This window comes from Dermacentor variabilis, chromosome 8 (genome assembly GCF_050947875.1).
Source record: "Dermacentor variabilis isolate Ectoservices chromosome 8, ASM5094787v1, whole genome shotgun sequence".
Classification (NCBI taxonomy): domain Eukaryota; kingdom Metazoa; phylum Arthropoda; class Arachnida; order Ixodida; family Ixodidae; genus Dermacentor; species Dermacentor variabilis.
The window spans coordinates 38,701,986-38,722,710 of NC_134575.1; the positions used below are offsets into that span (position 1 = coordinate 38,701,986).

A 20,725-nucleotide genomic window follows, 5' to 3' on the forward strand; every position below is an offset into this window, starting at 1 on the left:
TGCTCTCCGCCTGAGGGCGGTTTTTTTTCTCACGGCGCGTGGGTGAATGGCGGCTACGTCTGCCGGTTTTCAATTCAAGCGTGGTTAGTTTCTGACTTGTGGAGAAAGAAGTTACAAGACACTGTCAAAAAATGTTCGGGTATACGTGTAAAATAGGTCGTGCTCTATTAGTTGCTCGAGCCGTTGTGATCTCCGGTCGTCATTCGAAGAGGTTCTATCCAGGTAATCTACCATAATTCACGTTTTGCGATGCGTTACGGCGAGACGATCAACGATGCGATGCGTAACAAAAAGTTTTGTCCTGTCTCAAACTTGGGCAGCTAAGTGCTGTAAATAATTGTTTTTCTGGTTAAATGCACACGTTTTCGCTGTTTCATCACTGTCATCATCTCTGAGCAGCAGCGTTGCATTGCGCAGAAACTTTAGGGTAAATTAATCACCTGGCATAACATGCATATTTTTTTTTAACGCAGCCAAGAAGAAACGGTTTTACAAAGAAGTCAGCATAGTCCGATCTGGGGGTGAGTTTTATTTTACAAACGCACACAAGTCGCCCAACATAGTTTTTTTTTTTTTTGTACCACGGATAAGTTTCGCTTTTGACCGGCTTACAGATCAATTCGAGGTCTGCCTCGACCAGAGGAAGCTCAAGACGCCCCTGGGAAAACTGCTGCTCGTTCCAAACGAGGCGTTGGCGGTTGCTGTGGCAACAGAATGGGACTGCCAGCAGACAGAAATCAACCCCAACGAAATGCACCTGGTCAGTCACTGCAGGCTGCTCAATTCTTTCATACATTGGACTTGGAAAGATGGGTAGATGTATGTATGTATGTATGTATGTATGTATGTATGTATGTATGTATGTATGTATGTATGTATGTATGTATGTATGTGTGTGTGTGTGTGTGTGTGTGTGTGTGTGTGTGTGTGTGTGTGTGTGTGTGTGTGTGTGTGTGTGTGTGTGTGTGTGTGTGTGTGTGTGTGTGTGGGTGTGTATGTATGTATGTGCATATGTGTACGTGCATGTGTGTTGTGTGTGTGTGAATGAATGAATGAAGAGGGAAAGGAGTTGGCCTGTAGAGAGTCTCTAGCCTGGTATGGGGAGAGGTAGATGGTAATGGTACATGAACTGTATATATGCACATTGTCCAAATAGCAGTGTATGCCTATTGCACACAGAAGCAACGCAAGCACACAGAAGCAACGCAAGCACACAGAATGTCCTTTTGCAAACACATTTTGCACATTCACACGACACATGTTCTAAAGATGAGCGTCTAGGCCCGTCTCACATAGAAAGTCGCATAGTGATATTATTGTGCATTGGGCCTGGTTGACCTTGGTGTCGTTTGTTGGTTTATTATAATATATATATATATATATATATATATATATATAATGTCTCCCACCTTATATAGGTGGCAGTCCAGGTGGTCTAAAGTGTCCTTCGCTGTGCTGTGTACTGAGGGCACTTGCAAAGTGCCTTATTTGCACATAAATAATGCGCCTGCAAGTGTAAGGCAAAGGAGGACTTTTGGTCTCTCTCTCTCTCTCTCTCTCTCCCCCCAAAAAATATATATTACAATTATATGTGTCACGAAACCCAAATATAATGCGAAGTGCGTTCTTAGGCTGGCAATTTCGGGGGAAAAAGACGTGTTATATTTGTGCAAATGTAGTAGGCAAGTTATTGTCTCTGGAATCTGCTCTTATTGGAATTTCTTATGAACTAATGAAGGGGAATGGGCGACCCTTTCACATGTGATAATATACAGGATCCTCAAAGTTAAACTATCAGTAATTTTAATGAAAAGGCTATGATAGCTATTCAAGTGCTGCTTGCACTGGTGGCTTATGTGCTTTGGCATACACAACTTTTGTGATAAAGTGGAAAGAGCAAGTATGTAATTAAATTGTAAAATTTCATAATTAGGGCATACTAAAAACTTCAAGACAATTGTATTCAAAGGCAACTCCATTTTATTTAACATTTCTAAAGCATCTGTGTTCTGAGGTATTCATAGTCAAGTTTAATGCTCAGTACGGTAAGCTTGAATTGAGAGGCGGCAGTTTTGATACAAAAATTAACCCCTCCCCTTCTTGGGAAAATGAAAACTATACACCTATTGTAGTCTCCACCTCACACTCTCTGCACCGTACAAACTATATTAACAAAAGTAGAACTAAGAAGAAAGAAAGAATTATAAATGACCCTGACTGCCATATCTTTCAGTGACTGATCAGGCATCAAATGTTATGCCGTCTATTCTGACAAAGTTGTTTCTTTTCGCTCTTTAGACTGGCCTTTGCAACACGGTCGTGGACAACCCTTCCAAAAAGACAAAGGAAGATACGGCGTCCGATATACTGGAGTTCCTGGAATCGGACACTCTTTGGTTAGGTTTACTCTGCAGCATGGCTTAATCTGGGTCTTTCCGGGCTGCTCTCTTCATGCACGTTTTGTACGAAAGTCACCGCTTGCTACAGTATGTAGTTTTTAAATTTTTTGTGACTTGCTGTCTTCTATCCACGCTTGCAAACTGTACCCCTGCTATAGGCTGCCCGCCTCATTTTGGACACCAACTGTTCCGAAACCCACAGCTGTGCTTTAGAGTAGGTGGCTTTTGTATTGTAGCATTATGAAATCACACAAGACGCCTGTACAGACCTTTAAATGCCATGAAAAAAAATAAGCAGCTGAAGGGCATACATTTTATTAAAGATCAACCACAGTAAGCGGCTATGCTTGGGCATGGTAGTATCTAGTTGTGTATAATCGTTTAACAGCTGATTTGCTAGTGCAGATAAAAAAAGTCAAATTATTTCAGTCCCATGAACTCTTGCACCAGCAGTATTTATTCTGTCCGTGAGAAGTAGAACTGTACTCTCATCATTTGCAGCGTAGTTGCTTCAGATGGGAATTTTTCTGCTCTATCCTGCATCCAATTTCGGTAGCAATTGCCTAACTGAAAAGTGCCTATGCACATTTCATTTTTCTCCCATTATTGGCCGGGCATTTTCATGGATTGAGGCAAATTGTTTGTTTGTTTGCTTACTTATACTGCTAGCGCCTGTGGAAGTCCATTACAGGAGTGTAAACATACAGAACTGGCAAAGATTGCACATGCGTCATTTCATAGCTTACAAAGTGTTGCATTGATGACGTTTCACATATCAGGCATTTGGCATAAACGAATGCAACACAAAACAATTAGTGCAAGCACTGCTCAGTGTAATAGAGTAATTAACTCAAATAACTGCTATATAAGAGTAAACAAACGAGTCTAAGCAATTAAGGGATGTAATTAACCAAAAAATCAGGAAGCATTTTCCGTTCCCCAGTGGAGAAAGACTATTTTAAAAGCGTCATTTCGTGTTAAAGGTGGTGCAGCATACATGCTACGCTGGCGGTGACTGAAGGGCTCATTTGGTCAAAATTGGAAGAAGTTAGAGCCGTCGAATGTAGTGAATCTTGCGTACACCAGGTATACATGACTCCGCAAATTTTGCAAGCATGGAGCAGTGTCAACATCTCTCACTGTCATGGGGAAACGCAGCCCCTGCTGTGTTTCGCCCCCCATACAGGCAGCGCTGCCATTTCACTGCGGCAAAATTGACATTTCTGCAGAGTATCGATGCTAATGACCCACGCGTTCGATTTGCTTTATGTGAAACAGGGCATGCACTGTGAAATGCCACCCACTTGTGAAACTTTAGCATGAATAAGCCAGTGGTTTAGTTAGGAGAGTCGGGTATACCATGAGGCCTCATTTGTATGTGTGGTTTGGCATGTGCCTGTTCACACTGTTCGTAATCGAGGATATGGTTAGTAGCTTTCTGGTTACACTTCATACGTTGCCCATTCCTTTTTATTTAGTTATTTCCTCCCGATGAGGTTGGTTTATCAACTGCAAGCTCAGTGTTTACGTGCCTACTTTGTCTGACCGCTTATCATGACGCTTGCAGCTATCGAATGCAGGAGCCTGACGAGCTTGTCACCTTGCAAAAGGAGAAGTGGGATCCCTTATTGCGATGGTACGAAGAAAGGTGAGTTGGCGCACTGCATACAGCAGGCATTACCAAATCCTGACGGGAAGCTTGCCACTGTCGCTAAAAAGAAAAGTGTACAATCATTGCATTCTACTGGTGCTAACATACGGGGCAGAAACTTTGAGGTTAACAAAGAAGGCTGAGAACAAGTTAAGGACCATGCAGAGAGCGACGGAACGAAAAATGTTAGGCGTAACATAAAGAGACAGGACGAGAGCAGTGTGGATTGGCGAGGAAATGGCAATAGCTAATATTCTAGTTGACATTAAAAGAAAAAAATGGAGTTGAACAGGCCATGTAATTTCTAGGGCAGGTATCTGGCGGACCATTACAGTTACAGAATGGGACGTGAAGGGAAGGGAAGCCAAGAGAAGGGAAGCACAGTCGAGGACAGCAGAAAATTGGGTGGGGTGGTGAAATGAGGAAGTTTGCAGGCACAAGTTGGTATCAGATAGCGCAAGACAGGGGTAATTGGAAATTGCTGGGAGAGGCCTTCGTGCTACAGTGGACACAAAAATAGGCTGATGATGATGATGATGAAGGAGGAGCATTAACGTGAGCTGCATCGGTAAGTTACATCCCTGAGATAGCAAAACTGCTGCTTTTGCTGTGAGAGGAGGCCTGGTAAGCCAGAAAAAGTGCTAAAGCTAAACATGAGCGACAACCATTCCCAAAGTTTCTGCGCCAGCTTGCTCTGACTTCATGGTTTTTAAATGCATCTGTCTAGGTCGAATTAATTGTCGACTAACTGTCAACAGTTCGTTTACACTAAGCAATGCTCATCTAATTTATCACCCGTTATCTCCGGTGAGCCGCAAGGCACTGTCCTGGGGCCACTACTCTTAATATACATTAACGGCTTACCAAGAGGTTGTTCTTCGAAAATTTGTTTATTTGCTGATGATTACATAATCTATCGTCCTGTTACTAACGATGCTGATTGTCGTGCTCTCTAGTCCGACCTTAACGTCATTGAAACTTGGTGCAATAATTGTCTAATGTCTCTCAACGTAAAAAAAATGACGCTACTTACTTTCCACCGTCACCAATCATTTATTTCAGCTAATTACGTTATCGCCGGTTCTGAAATATGTGCTGTGACTTCTTATAAGTACTTAGGTATTAACTTGCCCAGTAACCTCAGTTGGTCCTCACACACTTAAAGCATTAGCAGTGATGCCAATTGTGTGCAATGCTACCTGCGCCGTAATGTATGTCTTGCTCCCCCTTCAGTAAAACTACTCGCATATTTAACACTTGTTCGACCGAAACTGGAATACGCATGCTCAGTGTGGGACCCACACCAATCTAACCTGGCAACAGCACTGGAATCCATACAGAATCGTGCAGCAAGGTTCATTCACTCTAACTACTCTTACCACACTACCGTCACTAAACTTGAGTCACCTTTGAACCTTCCAGCCCTCGAGCACCGCTCGAGGGCTGGAAGGCTGGCATATCTTTTGTTATATCTGATGTTTGTTATAAGCATATATTTGCCACACACTGATATCGGCAAGAAGCATCTTATGTTTATTTCGTTATACCCAATAATATAACTGTGTTCGTTATATAGAGATTTCACTGTCCTTTGAGATTCGTGATGTGATGCTGACACACTGTTGCTGAGGTTTTTGCATTAATTTTAAGGTAGTGGGATGTCGTCTTCGCTTTGCTACTTGATACTAAGCAGTATTTTTTCCATCCAAACTAATCTACTGTCACATTTTCGTGTCGGACAATAAGTCAGTTTAGGCTGGTAACTCTTCTTTTGAGTCTCTATTTTCATTCAGTAGTTGAGGAAAACGGTGGTAATTATTGGAGTAAGTAACGGCCACACTTCCTTCAAATGGCCCGCCAATTTCTGGTTGAAAATGCGAGTAGGGAGAGATGTCTCTCTAAGCCTGCTATGTGTAAAACTGAATATAAAGCGGGAACATTAAGCTAGTGTCGGCACCATTCCTTTGACTTGTGGTTCCTTTGGCTTCCCAGTCTTCCGTTCAAGGTAAGAGTAACTTTCTTGCTAATCGTGTGAACGTAATTTACTTTAAAAAAGAACTCAGCTTAACTTAATTTTTCTCTTTATTGTCCCTTTAAATTATGGATGCCGATTGTTCTATGTTGTATCTACGTCTTTGTGCATTACTGGCAACTCTTTCCGACGTTTACCTTTCTCACAGGTTCAACGTGAAGCTGGAGGCAAAGAGCGACCTGGCGGTGTCAACGCTACCTCAACAAGTGTGCGATGTTGCCTTCAAGCACCTGATGTCGTATTCATTGTGGGGTCTGACAGGTAAGAGATCAAGCAGAGCTTGCTTTTAATGCGAAAGCATTAAATGCTCCATTACGCGTAAATCCATCGGCGTCGGCGTGACCGAAGGATGGTACCGAAAATGGCCAAAGGCGCAAAGAGTAAAGAAAACGTACTCGGACTGACGTCAAATTTGTCAGGGAGGTTCCTGTGAACAAATTAATTAATGGCTTTGAAAAGAAAGTTTGGAAAATTTCGTTCCGGGTAGGAATCGAACCCGGGCCTCCGGGGTGCGAAATGAGCACGGTTTCCAGATGTCATGGCGGCTCCACATTTCTAGCTGACTAAAGATGTGGCCTAGTGCGTGCGTCATTGGGCACGTGACGGCGCAGCCACTAGGGAGGAGGTGGAGCCATGTCATGAGCATATAACATGAGCGTGTTCAAGGGGTTCCGAGGTCTGCAAATGGCATAATGCTTTTGCATTCGCACACATAAGCAGTCTTAGGTGTCCCTGCTGAACTTTTTGTTTTGTTTATATTGCATGATGGGACTGGTTTTGTTATGGAGGTTTGTTCACATTATAGCCTAGGGCAGTAGCATTCAACCAGATCTCACGGCGAATTTTACTATGCCATTGCTGGCTGCAAAGATTGCCAGTGGTGTTAGTCCTTGGTAAACTGAATGAAAAACACTGCTAGAAGCTGTTCGACGACCTACTTGTATTTCTTATGGGGATGCTTGTTTTTTAACCGTGACTAACTGGCTTAACTATTTTTTTGAAGACTAGAAACAGCACACAAAGGATGAAGGGTGGTGAAAGTCACAACACAGGTGCCGGCTCGCAACTGAAATTTTGTTGGGAAAAGGCGTCATATATATATATGCAACAAAAACATGCATGCACCAAGCAATTAAAAAAAATGTAAACGAAGTGTGAGCCATTAATCATCCATCAAGGTACAAAGCCTCAGATTGACATTCTGCTGACACTCGTGTCTGCATTTTTCTTTATATGGTATGCCTCGATGGCCAGTCGCACATAGCTATTTTTACTGTGGTAGTCTTCCAAAAATGTGCATGAAAAGGCTCCAGGCATACCTAAAGGAAAAAAAAAAAAAGAGGGTGTGCAACAACCCCACTTTCTCCCCACCCCATGCCCCCGGGATTTTTTACTATTTTTTTACGGGATTTTTTACGAATTTTAAAGTTTACAGATTGGTAGGCACGCTGCTGTGTCTACGTCACTGCCACTGTTGACCGACTGTGCAAAGTATCCACCCGAGCTTTGCTCACAATCTTGCAGGCATCCAATACGGCGCGGAAAGCCTCAAGTCTTTGATCCTTTTCCAAGCGGCCTTGGCCCAGCACCTCAGTGTGGAGCAAGCTGTCATGCTGGGAAGGCTGGAGAGCGAATTTCAGGTGTGTTCCTCCTTCTTGGTTACTTATTTGTTTTGTGGGCTAGTCGCTGCAATGCATGTACTTTGCAAGTTGCAGCGGAAGGCTAGATAGCTTACCTGCATGCTCTCGGCGTTGACTGAGATGCGAACAGCTGAGCACGCACTCATAGTGTAACTGAAGGTACAGTACGTGCCGTCGGCCAGTCATGACCAGACGCAGGCACGCATCCGGTTTGCCCGCAGGGTGCAAGCACGCTTTCCCTGCTGCAATAGCTTTGTTCCTGTGTTGTTTGACTTTAGTTTGCTTGCTTTAAAATAAAAGAAAGCAGAAGCAAAACTATCGCAGCAGGCCGAGCAGCCGCGTGCCCTCCGAGCGAACCGGATTTTCGCACGCCTGTCTCTGGTGATGACCGGCCGACGGCACGCGCTGTACCTTCAGTTATGCTTTGGGTGCAGGTTCGGCTGCTTGTTTGTGATTTCACATTGGAAGCACAAACGCAGTGCTAAAGGGCATGCCTCAGGATGTCTTCACTTGGGGAACCTTCTCGCCCGCAAAACGTTTTTGTACGCCTGCTTTTGTACAGTACGGTCCACTTGAAGGAACACCAGTTTAGTATCCAATTGTACATAACTTCAGTATGCTTGCGCCATTTAAAAAGGTGGCACCATATGTGATGCGATAAGGTAGGCACCAGTTAATTAAAGATCACTGCAGACGTTTTCCTGCCTAACCTGAATAGCTATTGATGCTGGAATTGGGTGTTCCCTTTAGGAGTGGACCATTCTGTACGTCTAAATTGAGATAATGTACTATTCTAGCTTAACCAAAAGCGCCAATCTATTTTTTTTCCCACAGTTATAAACAGTACGCACAAGCGAACGTAAGCGAAGTGTAATTGTGATTGTTACAAGTATGCTTGAGGTCTAGTGCAGAATGATTTTCCCAGATGTCGCCGCTTACCCTGCCTTACAGACCTCGCCCTGTGCATTGAAACGTTGCGGCCAGCCGTTGAGTAGTTGGCTTATTTCTCACTAACTGAATGTCATTGCAGCCACTGAGGCAAGCATTCCCTTGGTTATTTGCGCAGCAAATAACGAAGGGAAAATTCACTGGCAGTCCCAGGTACCATTCATTAGCGAATTATAAATGTGCCTTCGTTGAAAATAACGGTCTCTGACATCTTCCAGATAAAGGTTGTGTACTGTTGCAAGAACATTTGTAGGGGTACAAGTATATTCGAAAACTTCGGTTAACGATGCAAATCATATTTCTATTCGAAAGGCGGAATATTTATTGACTAGTTTTCAAATAATCAGCACCAACGTGTGAGCACTATAAAAACGGAAAAAAAGAAAGCCAAACGAGCAAGGAGTTTCATTTTTCCTCATTCCCGTCCTTGAAGTACCCACATCTAATGCGTAGGCCAAGCTGTTGTGCCCCTGTGGGCATTGATCTCCAAGCAGTGTTCCTGCTTAATGCTTTATTACGGCAGTGCTCGTATCCCACCAGTGTGATGTTATAATCAAATGGTTAGGGGTCTGGCTGGTCTGTTGCATTCTAGCGCAGAGCTTTCCGTATACAATGCTCTCGGCAGTACTCTGCTATGCTTGCGAAGTTGCCACTTTGTGAACCATGCATTTTTTTGTTTGATTTTACAACATTTAGGAGATGCTGACAAAGCAGCTCCTGGACACTAGTCACTGCTATTTCAGTGCCTATCGTTTTGATATCTTTGTTGTTGGTTGAAATTCACAAAGCTTTGAAGTAAAGCTTTGCAGAACTCGATGCAGTGAAAGAAGTCTTATTCAAAAAAAGTATTTGATTCGTATGGAAATTGATTTTAAAGGTTGCCATTTGCACATCCCTAAACATTTGTAAAGGCCAGTGTTCCAACACAGCTTCTGTGAAACTAAGGCCTAAGTTTGGGTCTGTTGGTCTTTTTTCTTAATGTTCCTTGAATGCTGTGACGTTTCTCATAGTTCCGTGAAACATGGTGGCCATGTTTATTCATGCACCCTTCTTTTCCTAAAATAAGTTTTTGCTTCACTGTGCGCATTGCAGACGAGTCGCTGGGGCAGGGTGGAGTGGGCCCACGACCTTGACCGAGAGCAAGTCCTCAGTCGAGTGGCAGCGGCAGTACTCTTTGTGCAGCTTACGTCCGAGTCGTCCAGCATCGTTTCCAAGTCGAGCACAGCGAAGCCAGCTCATCAGTCATCCGCAGGCTTGGAGAGGTGAAAGGCCAACAGCACGATAGGTTCTCCTTCGCCGACTTCGAGTGGTTCTTCATAGTGGTGCGTGAACTTGTTGAATAGATGTACGTGCTGTCTGCTGCGAAAGTTCCCGAGCCAAAGTGTTCGCAACCAGTTTGGACATTCTGCTGTGTGTAGGCATCGCGATTGGCGGTTGATTGATTGGCTGATGCCATGTCTCAAAGGAACACTCGGGCAAAAGGAAGATGCCATAGGCTTCGGATTAACTTTGACCTCCCAAAGGTCCTCTGCGTGCATTCAGGGCAACGCACACGAGCGTTCTTGCAACCCAAACAAGCCAGAATGTTGCTGGGAATCAGACCCACAACCTTTTTCTTAGTAGCAGAACGTTGTAGCCCTTGAAGCAGGTGTGCTTTCAGGTAATGGCCCAGTTAGTGCCTGCGCTATATTACTATTAGCATTAATTCAAAGGTGACAAGGTTGAAAACAACTACAGAAAGGGTTGTTGGATTTCCAAGTTTCCAAGTTGTAACAAAGGCCTAATTCAGGCTCCAAAGCGTGCATTTGGAACACTGCTCTATATGCAGCAGGCAACCCAGTGAAAGCTATGCTCAAAGTGCATTCATAGAAGTCTTGCTCTACGCGTTTCCCAGTGCAGTTGTTTCTTGATGTGCGATGCTTCAAACGAAATAAGTACTTCATACATTAAAGATACAACTTGTCGATGTAAGGTTATGCCAAGGCACATGTTATTTGTGCAGTTTCATGCTTTCATTATGCGACTGTTATGTTCGGTCGCAAGCAGAAGCCCTGGGCTGTGGCCACGGGTCGCAGAAACATGTCGCTCTGCTCGCTCGCTGTTTAATAGGTTCATATCTGTGATGCCTTCCAGGTAATAATGAAGTCATAGTTTACTACGTGAAATTGACAGTTATTGTTATATCGAAGTGTATGATGCGTACCTATCTTTATCCTTCATGTGACACACTGTTTCTTGGTCAAGAATTCGAGCAGTGAGAGAAGTCTAGCCTTTGTTAGCATTGCCTGCTATGTACGAGACGAAGTACGAGCAACTGGCTGCAGAGCGATTACATGTCTCACTCCCGTGGATTTGAGTGCTACAGTGTCATGATCAATTTTTACTTCTACGTTTCAATTTATTCTTATAGTGGGCGATCCTAGATCCCTAGAGACATCTCTACCCTGAAATCGTTCAAGCAATAGCTACACAGCTACGTAGCACAGTGTTCCGAGCTTGCAGCAAGGGATTCGGCCCGGGAACTTTTGCGACGGCATGTTGTCTTGCAAACTTTGATTCAGGTTAGGAGAAGAAACAAAAAATGAATGAATGGCCATTGAAGCCACACAATGTAGTCGTTGGTGACCCCGAAAATAATGAAAGATTGTGACAGATACAGCATCATGAATCTCTCTGTTAGAATCTTCACTGGTAATCGTGACAGATCGACAAAATTATTGAAGAAAGGTCGTATCCACCATGAAAATACCTTCATTATATCCGGTATTTGTTATAAGCATATATCCCTTACATGCTGATATGTTTGTACGATTTGCTTGCACCATTGCAGCCTCTGAACAACGTTGTTTGTTCCAAATGGTCCAGGAGAGGTGCAGGGCTAGTTCACGATTTCGCTGCACCCTCCCTGCTGACTGTGCCGACTTGGTACAGATGTGCAAATGTAAAGCAGCAATGCAGCAGACAACGCAGCAGACACGATTATGCGTGTCTGCTGTATCCGTGTAATGCGGGGTGCGTTTTATACGTTTGTTTTTTGTGTACGTGTGTAGTAGCATGTAGTGTGTTTACCGTAGCCCCCAATTCAGCTGTTTGTGCTGATGAATGCAACACTATTTCGGATTAAACATATCTGCTAGCACTGGTGGTTTCCTTGCGATTTTAGTGACGTGCAAACGTCGAGAAAAATGTTAAAGAAATCACCCCCATGTTGGCCAGTGTCGACAAAAGTTCAGTCCAATATATATGTTCCCTCTGTATTCATGGTAGAGCGGAGGACTGTTCCAGAATACAAAGGGTTAGCAGTTAAACTGAAAGGGGTCAAAACACGGTTGCCCAACTATTCTCAGCTCATCATTGTAATTCAGGGTCGAGTGGTAATATAGTTAGGTACAGTTGGGAGCAAAAGTCTAGAGACCGCATGCAATGGCAAAAGCTTTAAACTTTTTCTAGCGCAGCCCTGCAATGTGGAATTGTCTCTACGCATTACGTTGCTATACATAGGCCGTACTGCTCGATTTCAGCCTGCATGCCTAGGCTGTAAAGAAAAAAATCTCTCGAGGCATCTGCAATCTTGAGATTTTCGCTTTTGACTGTAGAGAGAAACTGGGCTCGCAGTGCACATTTTAATCTGAGGTTTCAGTTTGAAACTGTTACCTCCAAGCCCCTCCCACAAATGGCGACCACCATTTTGGCATGTCTTGTGTGGTGTCGAGAAGTGCGGGGCCAGTGCTGTGTTGTCCACTCTGACATATTTAAAAACTACTTGCGCACCGTGCCAAGAAAGGTGCAAGCCCACTACTGCTGTGCAAGTGCTTCAGCAGAAACCTTTGACCACCGAGAAGTACGTGGAAAAACGAAACCACACATATACTGCGCACATGTGTGGCGTCTAGAATGCGGCGACCACGGGTACGTTTGATTTGCCTGCACCACTGTGAACCAGTTCACGGCACAAGAAGTTCAGCAGTTTTCCAGCTATACTTCAGTGGTACAAGCACAATGCAGCATCCAAAACAAATTCCGATTCCAGTGCGGTGCAGGCCTCATGTGTTGACCGCCTGATGTGCGCTGTACACTTAAGTTTGAGAAGTCTCGGTAGGTATGGCCGGTTTCCTAGGTGTAAATGCACTCCATGTTGCGCACACAGCCAGACCCACGTAAGCAAACTTTCAACGGCACCTAAGCTTGTGTGTCGTCTCCTGCACGTGTGTACCAAGTTGGCACTGTCGGTAGGGAGGGTGCAGAAAAATTGTGAAGCAGCCCTGCACCATTTGAAATGAGCAGTGTGGTGTGAAGGGCACCATTGCTGCACCGCCGAAATGAATGGCGGGGTGCAGCATCTCCTTAACGAGTTCAGATGGTGCAGGCAAACTAAACAGACTTCAGAACGTGTGTCTGCTGCTCAGAAGCATGGCCTTTGGGATCAGTCCCTGTTACTGTGAAGGATAGGTCGCTGGTGATGCAATAGGTTATGTCCAAAACCCGATGTCCAAGGTGTGTTTCCGGCTCCCGCCCTCGTGCAACCAGAAAAGCCTCGCCTGTTTACCCAGGGGGCACCACCACTGGGGCGTGGATTCGGACACCACCTGTCGACCATGTAGAATGCGCTTCATTTACTTTGCTGTTAAGTGTTCTTAAACTGTGTTATATTAAAAAAAAAAATTTCTACTGCTCGAATTCTGTTGGATTGCTGTGAGATTAACATGCAATGCATAATTCAAGCTTCAAGATTTGGTTTCACAGCTAGAAACATCTATAATTCTAAATTATCAGGGCAAGGACAGGAGAGACATCAAAACTACATCCATAGTGCAATGCTATTAGAGCAAGGTGTGCCTTGACGATATGCGACTGGCTTCAACGAGCACTCCGTTTGCGTAGGTTAGGATGTACTGCTGAGGCAGGAATGCGCATGCGTGAATTGCCACACACTGAACAAGCCAGGTAGAAGTACGAGGGATCTAAAAAAAAATGTTTTCCACCCAGCTCATTTATGCAGTGCACTCTTGAAAGGAGCAATTGGTACTCGAACAAGCATAATTTGAACATGTCAGCTTCACAAGGACAAAAAGAAGTGCTTCATGTACATAATGCATTAAGTGTGTCTAAAGTGGTAAAATATCATTGCCAAGGCCATTATGCAAGAGCCGAGCTTTAGTGTTCCACAGTGTGCATGTCTGAGGATGCCACTTGCCAACCACATAAGTACAAGTGCTTATCCTCTAAATGGCTTGTGGCAAATAGCTTAATCAAGCAGACTTAAATCTTAAATTAAAATTACATTCTGGGGTCTTGTGTGCCCAAACCACGATTTGATTATGAGGCATGCTGTAGGGAGGGACTCTGGATAAGTTTTGACCTGCTGGAGTTCCTTTGCACCCAATGCATGGTACACAGGTGTCCTTGCATTTCACCCCCATTGAAATGCGGCCACAGTGGCTGGGATTCGATTCTGCACCCTTGGACTTAGTAGCGCAATGCCATAGTCACTACAGCGGGTAAAGACTTAAATCTTGAAAGCAATGCTAGGCAGTAAAGCAAGACACATACAACCTGGAGTGTGTTAAATGTTTATTTCTAGACCTCTCGGTCACTTGTGGAATAAAAAAAAATAAACAGGGCTTTAACAAAATATGGCTCACAGGAGCACTGTCTCAAACCACACAGTAATGAGCAAAACGTAACAGTGTGGATAATGTACAAAAAGCGAGAGCACGCTTCACCTATGAAAAAAAAAAAAAAAAAATTAAGGATGAGGTGCAGAGAAGTTCATTTCTGTCTCATTCTTTTCACTTAGACGAGCAGCTTTTCAATCTCTTGCTGGAGACTCTGTATTTGAGGCTTCAGCTGCGACCCCTCGTTGACTGTGACCGAACACGCGACGACTGGCCGAGAAACTCCACATGCTCGTCCCAAAGCTGTGAAGAGAAGGAGAGGAAAAGAAAGCATGTTGCAATGAACACCCAGCCACTGTTTGTTTGCACACTGCTGGCAGTGTCGGAAAAAAAATCAAGCTGGACAGACTTGGAGAGGAATGATTGTACTGTCATGGATGAATGGAAAAATATGAAGAACACATCTTATGAGTAACAGTGCGTCCCAAATGATGTGTACAATCAGTGTGTACAAATGTGTACAAACAGTGGTCCCAAATGATGTGTACAATCTAAAATCACACTGACATCACTGCAGCCAAAGAAGTTTGTTCAAGGTAGCCCTAACCTGTTTGAACTTTGTCTACAGTAGTGCAGAAGCAAAAATGAAGTCAACAAACGACATAACACACTTTCATTGACACCCCTAGTGGGACATGCAAGTGGTTCAAAGAAACAAATGCATTTGGAATCTGCCCGAAATTAACAGGAACTCCCTTGGTAATGTGGTCTCTACCTGTGCAACATCCAATATGCATTCGAAACTGTCAATTGCCATGGGACGTTATTGCTTGTTGCAATTTCTCAACAATGAAATGCAGCTTACAGCATTTTGTATCCCCAAATTGGCTATGGCAGGTGATAACGATTTGGCGTTAACATGCTCTCGCACTTCAGTAGACTAGTGTATTTGCATGCTGCTATAGAGGTCGCCACCTGTGTATATAAAGTGGCGCTACAATCTGAAAATACTTTGTATATAAGGGGTTTTGGGGAGTGGGAATAAACATTGTTTTGGTTTCCGCCTTGCTGGTAGTATGCCTCGTCCCTCGGCTCCTGCGCAGAACATGGTGTCGGGAGTGGGGTCCCGCCATTAGCGCTGACATGCCTGACATGGAATCTACCCCCGCCGAGACCACCGAAGCGAAAGTGCACATCGTTCACGCTGGCGCATCTGGTCTGCGCCCACCGGAGAACTTCAAGTTTTCAAACCCGGGAGAATAACCAACGTGAATTTCGACGTTCAAGGATTACGCTTTCGTGGCCGGCCTCCACAGTGCTGGTGACGAGGCCTAGGTACCGACACTTCTTTACTGTATGGGACCGCAAGCCAGGACCATCTTTTTTCGTCCTTGGGGGTGTCAACACCCGGAAGCGCTTTCTTTCACTGCCGTCAAAGAAAAGTTGGGTGCGCACTTCGTGCATCCAGTAAACGAGATATACGAAAGTCGGTTGTTTCCACTGCCGCACTCAGCAGCCAGGCGAATTTGTGGATGACTTTTTTTCGGCATTACGCAACCTGGCAAAGCGCTGTAGCTATAACAGCCCACTCGTCGAGGACCGCCTCGTTCGCGACAGATTCGTCGTAGGCATACGCGACGAGAAACTGAAATTGTGCCGTTGCACAAAACTTACCGCTGAGGAAGCACTGTGCCAAGCCCGCATACACGAGGACGCAGAAGAAGAGCAGTTATCGCGCGCTAGATTGAATATGGATAACGCTCTTGCTGAAACGATAAATATTGACTCGGCTAGGCGAAACGATACGCCCACCCCTTTGCCACATTTCCGCTACCAGTCTGAGCACCCGGCTAGGTTATCATGTGGCTTTTGTGGACGACAGCATCACTCTTGAAAAAACTGCCCAGCCGGAAAATCAGTTTGCCACTACTGTAGAAAGTTAGGACATTTTGCCGAAGTGTGCATGAAGGACACAAGAAACAATGAAGCCAGGGGAAGTTAACTTCAGTGTTTATTTGAAATGAATAAACACTATTTTTGTCTTCTCTACTACTTGGCTACTTTTTACATGCTTCATGCATCAACATAATAGTGTATTGCATAGAGCAGTCATGTTTCGCGCGGTCAAACTAACAAGTATTTGTCTCTGGTGCTACTTCAAGTACAGTACAGTTGCTGACTGTTTATTTGGAACTCACGGGGACAGCGGAAATGTGTGAATAAACAGGTGTCCAAAAAAACAGATTCAGAAAAAGAAATCCTTTATTTCCACGCCCTTATTTGGGCGTGGCAGCAGGCTCGAACAAATTGTGAATGCACCGTTGCATGCTGTTCCGTTTAAGCGCAATCAGATAAGCCCGAATCTCGGACAGGGTCGTGCGGTCACTGTAGGCGACTGAAAGCACAGTCACTGCTTTTACAAGCTCCGCATGCGACGGCAGCGGCGCACACGGTGCATCATCCTCCGACTCGGAATCATCATCCGGCGGGGCAGCAGAAACCCGACGAATGATCTCGTCGTCAAGTTCTGCGCACGTCAGTACAGCGCTGTCAGCATCTGTAAAACTGTCAAATGAGACAGTGTCCGGAATCCCAATGCCACCACTGCGCAGGTCTCGAAGAACATTTTCGGCTTCGGTAGGGAGCACATTGGAAGGCAACAGATCTGGGGCCTCCATGGCACTCACTCCATCGGTTACAGCAAATCCAGCTTGCCGAAAGCAGTTCTGTAGAGTGGCAGGGGCCACCGCCTTCCAGGCATCTGCAAGCATGTTTATTGCCAACAAAAGGCTAACAGCGTACTGCTTGCCGGCGTCGAAGCAGACGACCATGCGGTTCAAGAGGCGTGCTCTGTAGAGGACCGAATTTTTTATAATGCCCTGGTCCATGGGCTGGAGGACATCGTGGTGTTGGGCAGCAGGAATTCCAAGCGGATGGACTCGAGATCATGGATGTGACCATGTGCACCGCAGTTATCCACAAAAAGCAATACTTTCCGGTTTTGCGACTTGAACTTCCTGTCGAGTTTGCGTATGTAGTCGCGGAAGAGCTGCTGCATGATCCATGCTTTCGTGTTGGCCTCATACCACATGGGCAGCGACTTCGCTCCCTTGAAACACCTTGGTCTTTTTGATTTACCAATCACAAGAAGCGGAGGCTTCTCTGTCCCCGACATGTTGCTGCCTACCATTATGGTGACGCGCTCTTTACTATGCTGCCTGCCGTGGCAGGGATCGCCAGACAAAGAAAGGGTCTTATCAGGCAGCATCTTATAGAATAGAGCTGTTTCATCACAATTAAAAACGTAGTCTGGCAAAAACTGGGACAACAGTGACTCCAGAGTCTCCGAGCGATAATTTGCAACACGGGTCCAATCGATGGCACCACTCTCGCCACACATACTCCTGAAAGTGGTCATACGTTTTCTTGAAGTTACGGAGCCATCTGTCACTGAACATAAAGCCCTCGATGTTCATCCGAAGAGTGAGCGTCTCTGCCTTCTGCTTCATAAGGTCTCCAGACACAGGAATCCGCTTGGCAACTGTAACACACAACCACATGTGGAGGGTGTCTTCAAGCTTCCGGTGGCTGCCGTCTCTAAAATTTTCATTTCCAAGCTGGAGGAAGACTTAGTTGCTTCGCTAAGAATCTTCCGTCTTGTTTCTCATGTAATCTGAGACCGTCTGCTTCAAAGTATTAAATCCTCGAGCAACTCCGCTTTGAGACTGGCCACTCAGGACTTGCTGCACAATGGTGATCTTTTTCGCCATTGACATTGTGGTACATTTAGTACCATGCTTGCCAACATTCCCCAGCGCAGTCTGCGCAGGCACTATCAGCGCCATTGGACACTTGACGAGATGTTTCCGTATAACATGTTCGATCACTGCAACTTCGACACATCGCATAAAGCGAACACCACTGCGCTGTCACGCTGGCACAATTCGCACAAATTAAACACTTGGCCTACTCGCATTGTCGTGCATGAAGAAAGAAGCAAATCAGCTGCTGGGTTGCCCTGACATGGCTTACTAAGCTGAGACCGAAACTGCTGTAGTCACTCATAGCCACTCTACCGAACCAGGCAGAAACGGTGATGATGGGCGGGGATTTTCAGTAGTGCCACCTCGTGGGGCAGCAAGGAGGCTCAGTTCAAAACAGAAATGGTGTTGAGCAAGTCGAACCGTGCACCGGTAAGAGTTGGTGGGGGCAAGTGCCATCGATCGAGTTGGCTCAAGGAGTGTCCAAAAAACCAGACGTGAGGTTGCAAGGTGTCCGAACTTTTGACAGTTGTTATACGTTATGGTCTATGGGGAGAATGGTGGTGCCGTGAAGCAGCCCGAATAATCGAGCATGTCCGAATTTTTGGAGTCCGAAAAATCAGTCGGTGACTGTACCTCCGTAATCGAGTCAATGACTGACGCATAACTGCGAGTCGGCCTAGTTGGAACAAATGCATATTTATACTTTTTGTGCGCAAACAAACAGGGACGAAGAATAGGGGCAACACAAGGACGAGCGCTTCGTCCTTGTGAAAGCGCTCGTCCTTGTGTTGCCCCTATTCTTCGTCCCTGTTTGTTTGCGCACAAAAAGTATAAATGACTGACGTTTGTCTGTCATGTCCACACTGACAGACTATTGGTATTGTGGTGGTGATCACTTGGTTGCAGCTTGGCTACTTCTGCGACAATTTTTTGTTTGGCTAGTTATTGAGCTTGGGACTCGGACTCGGGGCGTGGCTAAAAGCTCTTGTATTCGTAGCGACAGCCACTTCACCTATGATCCGCTTCGCCAACTCCATGCAATGCAGTAAAGGCTATTGGGGCTCGCATCAGCCAATCAGTAACGAAAGCTGGCTGCGTGTTCTAGAGAAGGGCTCACCCATTGTGCACTACTCATCCTGCCCTGTTATAGGGACAATAAAGAAAAAGCAAAATCTGTTTAGACTAATAAACTATTCTTTCAATAATTTCACATTTTTATTAATTTCTTGATAACAGTCTGATTACCGTATTTACTCACATAATGATTGCACTTTTTTGTGAAAGAAACTGATGCAAATTCAGGGGTGCAATCATTACGTGGGTTAAATTTCCTGCGAAAAGAATAATTTTTTTTTTCATCCGCATTTGCTGCAGGATGACAACAGGTCAGCAAGCGGGCGGCTGCCGCTGAACAGTGCGGGGCACCAATACAAAGATGGCAGCCGGCGGAGCAAGCCAAACGTGCCGAACGTGATTTTTTTCCTTTCTGAGAGTACCTTACGTGCATTGAATCAGTTTCTTCCGTATCAGTAATGAATAATATTGTGAATACTGGAAAGTTCGCTGCAATAACATGGCCATGTTGGCTTTGAGGGGACAGAAACAGAGGTGGGCATGCTGCGGAAACTGCGGCATTGGTCTTCACTACTGTCCTAATACGGCACGTTTTCACCAAGGGTGGGCGAATAGCTTAGCTGTGTTACAAACGTCGGCGTATGAATACGCTAACGTATCAGTGTAAACGTAGCTCGTGATTTGTTGCGTGCCCACGAGTGCAGACGAGAAGAATCGAAAGGTACCTTTTTTGTTGTTTTCTTGACCAAAACGATTATGAAGCCTACAAATAATAAAGTCATGGTAAGTTTGGTTGTTTTTTTTTTTTTTTTCACGGAAGTGCGGAAAAGTGATTAAAGGAATGAAATGGAGCACCTACTTAATGTTTCGTGTGTGCAGAGCGCTTGGTACGTCTTCAAGAGTCGTTCGCGTGGCATTCGACATACGGTAAGCCAGATCACCATTAGCTAGACTTGGCACACGACACATCGCAGCTACAAGTTCGCGGTGCGATCATTACACGAGAAAGAAAAATTAATTGAATTTTGACGATAAAATTCAGGGGTGCAATCATTACACGAGTGCGATCATTATGCGAGTAAATACGGTATTAGAAGAGGAAGTGAAGCACCAGCGCATCGGTGTGACATCCCGGATTTTCTTTTGTATTTGAGCCGTTGTAGCGCAGTAACGTACAGACTCGTGCAAGGGCCACACTTTTGATGAGGTGCGACGGTACCGAACCTCTTACTCAATATGGTGCCGGCGCAGCCAGTGACTTGTGCACGCCCCGGATCCCGGCATCGGGGCACCGAACACGACTGCTTCTCTGTTGGAAATCTATTTTTCCACATTCTGGGCTGCCAAGTTGGGGGTGCGGTGCATACATGAGTTTATACGGCAACTGAAACTTGCCAAGTTCCAGTGTTTGGTCGGAATAAAATGCAGTCAATCTTTATGAATAAAATCTAACAAGGTCCGAGCATGGATGACATGCAAAATTTATGACGTTGACGCAAGCTGGTGTGAGAATTTCAAGGCAGCGTTGCCACCTGTCTTCCCCTCTCTGCTTCTTTCCTGGCTTACAAAACCCCCTCCTCACGGTAAGGGTGGCTTCTCTGG

General features: G+C 45.1%; 2 protein-coding genes across 4 annotated transcripts in view; one reads left to right on the plus strand and one right to left on the minus strand.

Annotated features, from left to right (window-relative positions):
• l(2)k14505 (ATP synthase mitochondrial F1 complex assembly factor 2 homolog l(2)k14505) lies at positions 1–19,979 on the plus strand. Of its 3 annotated transcripts, none has more exons than XR_012830029.1 (9): positions 1–222; positions 474–521; positions 615–760; positions 2,299–2,396; positions 3,967–4,047; positions 6,231–6,343; positions 7,607–7,722; positions 9,763–9,992; positions 15,389–15,518. XR_012830029.1 is itself a non-coding variant. In XM_075701910.1 (8 exons), the coding sequence occupies exons 1-8, from the start codon at positions 132–134 to the stop codon at positions 9,934–9,936; spliced, it is 867 nt and encodes a 288-aa protein (XP_075558025.1). In that variant the 5' UTR covers positions 2–131; the 3' UTR covers positions 9,937–11,809. The 3 variants fall into 3 exon arrangements, 1 of the variants encoding a protein (XP_075558025.1); XR_012830028.1 differs by lacking the exon at positions 15,389–15,518 and adding an exon at positions 19,424–19,979 and having other exon boundaries at positions 2–222; XM_075701910.1 differs by lacking the exon at positions 15,389–15,518 and having other exon boundaries at positions 2–222; positions 9,763–11,809.
• Positions 14,227–20,725, minus strand: part of hoip (NHP2-like protein 1 hoip) — a 15,626-nt gene continuing 9,127 nt past the window's right edge. Inside the window, exon 5 of the mRNA XM_075701912.1 lies at positions 14,227–14,588. Coding sequence (XP_075558027.1) covers positions 14,464–14,588 — 125 coding nt within the window. The 3' untranslated portion in view covers positions 14,227–14,463. The remainder of the gene's footprint in view (positions 14,589–20,725) is intronic.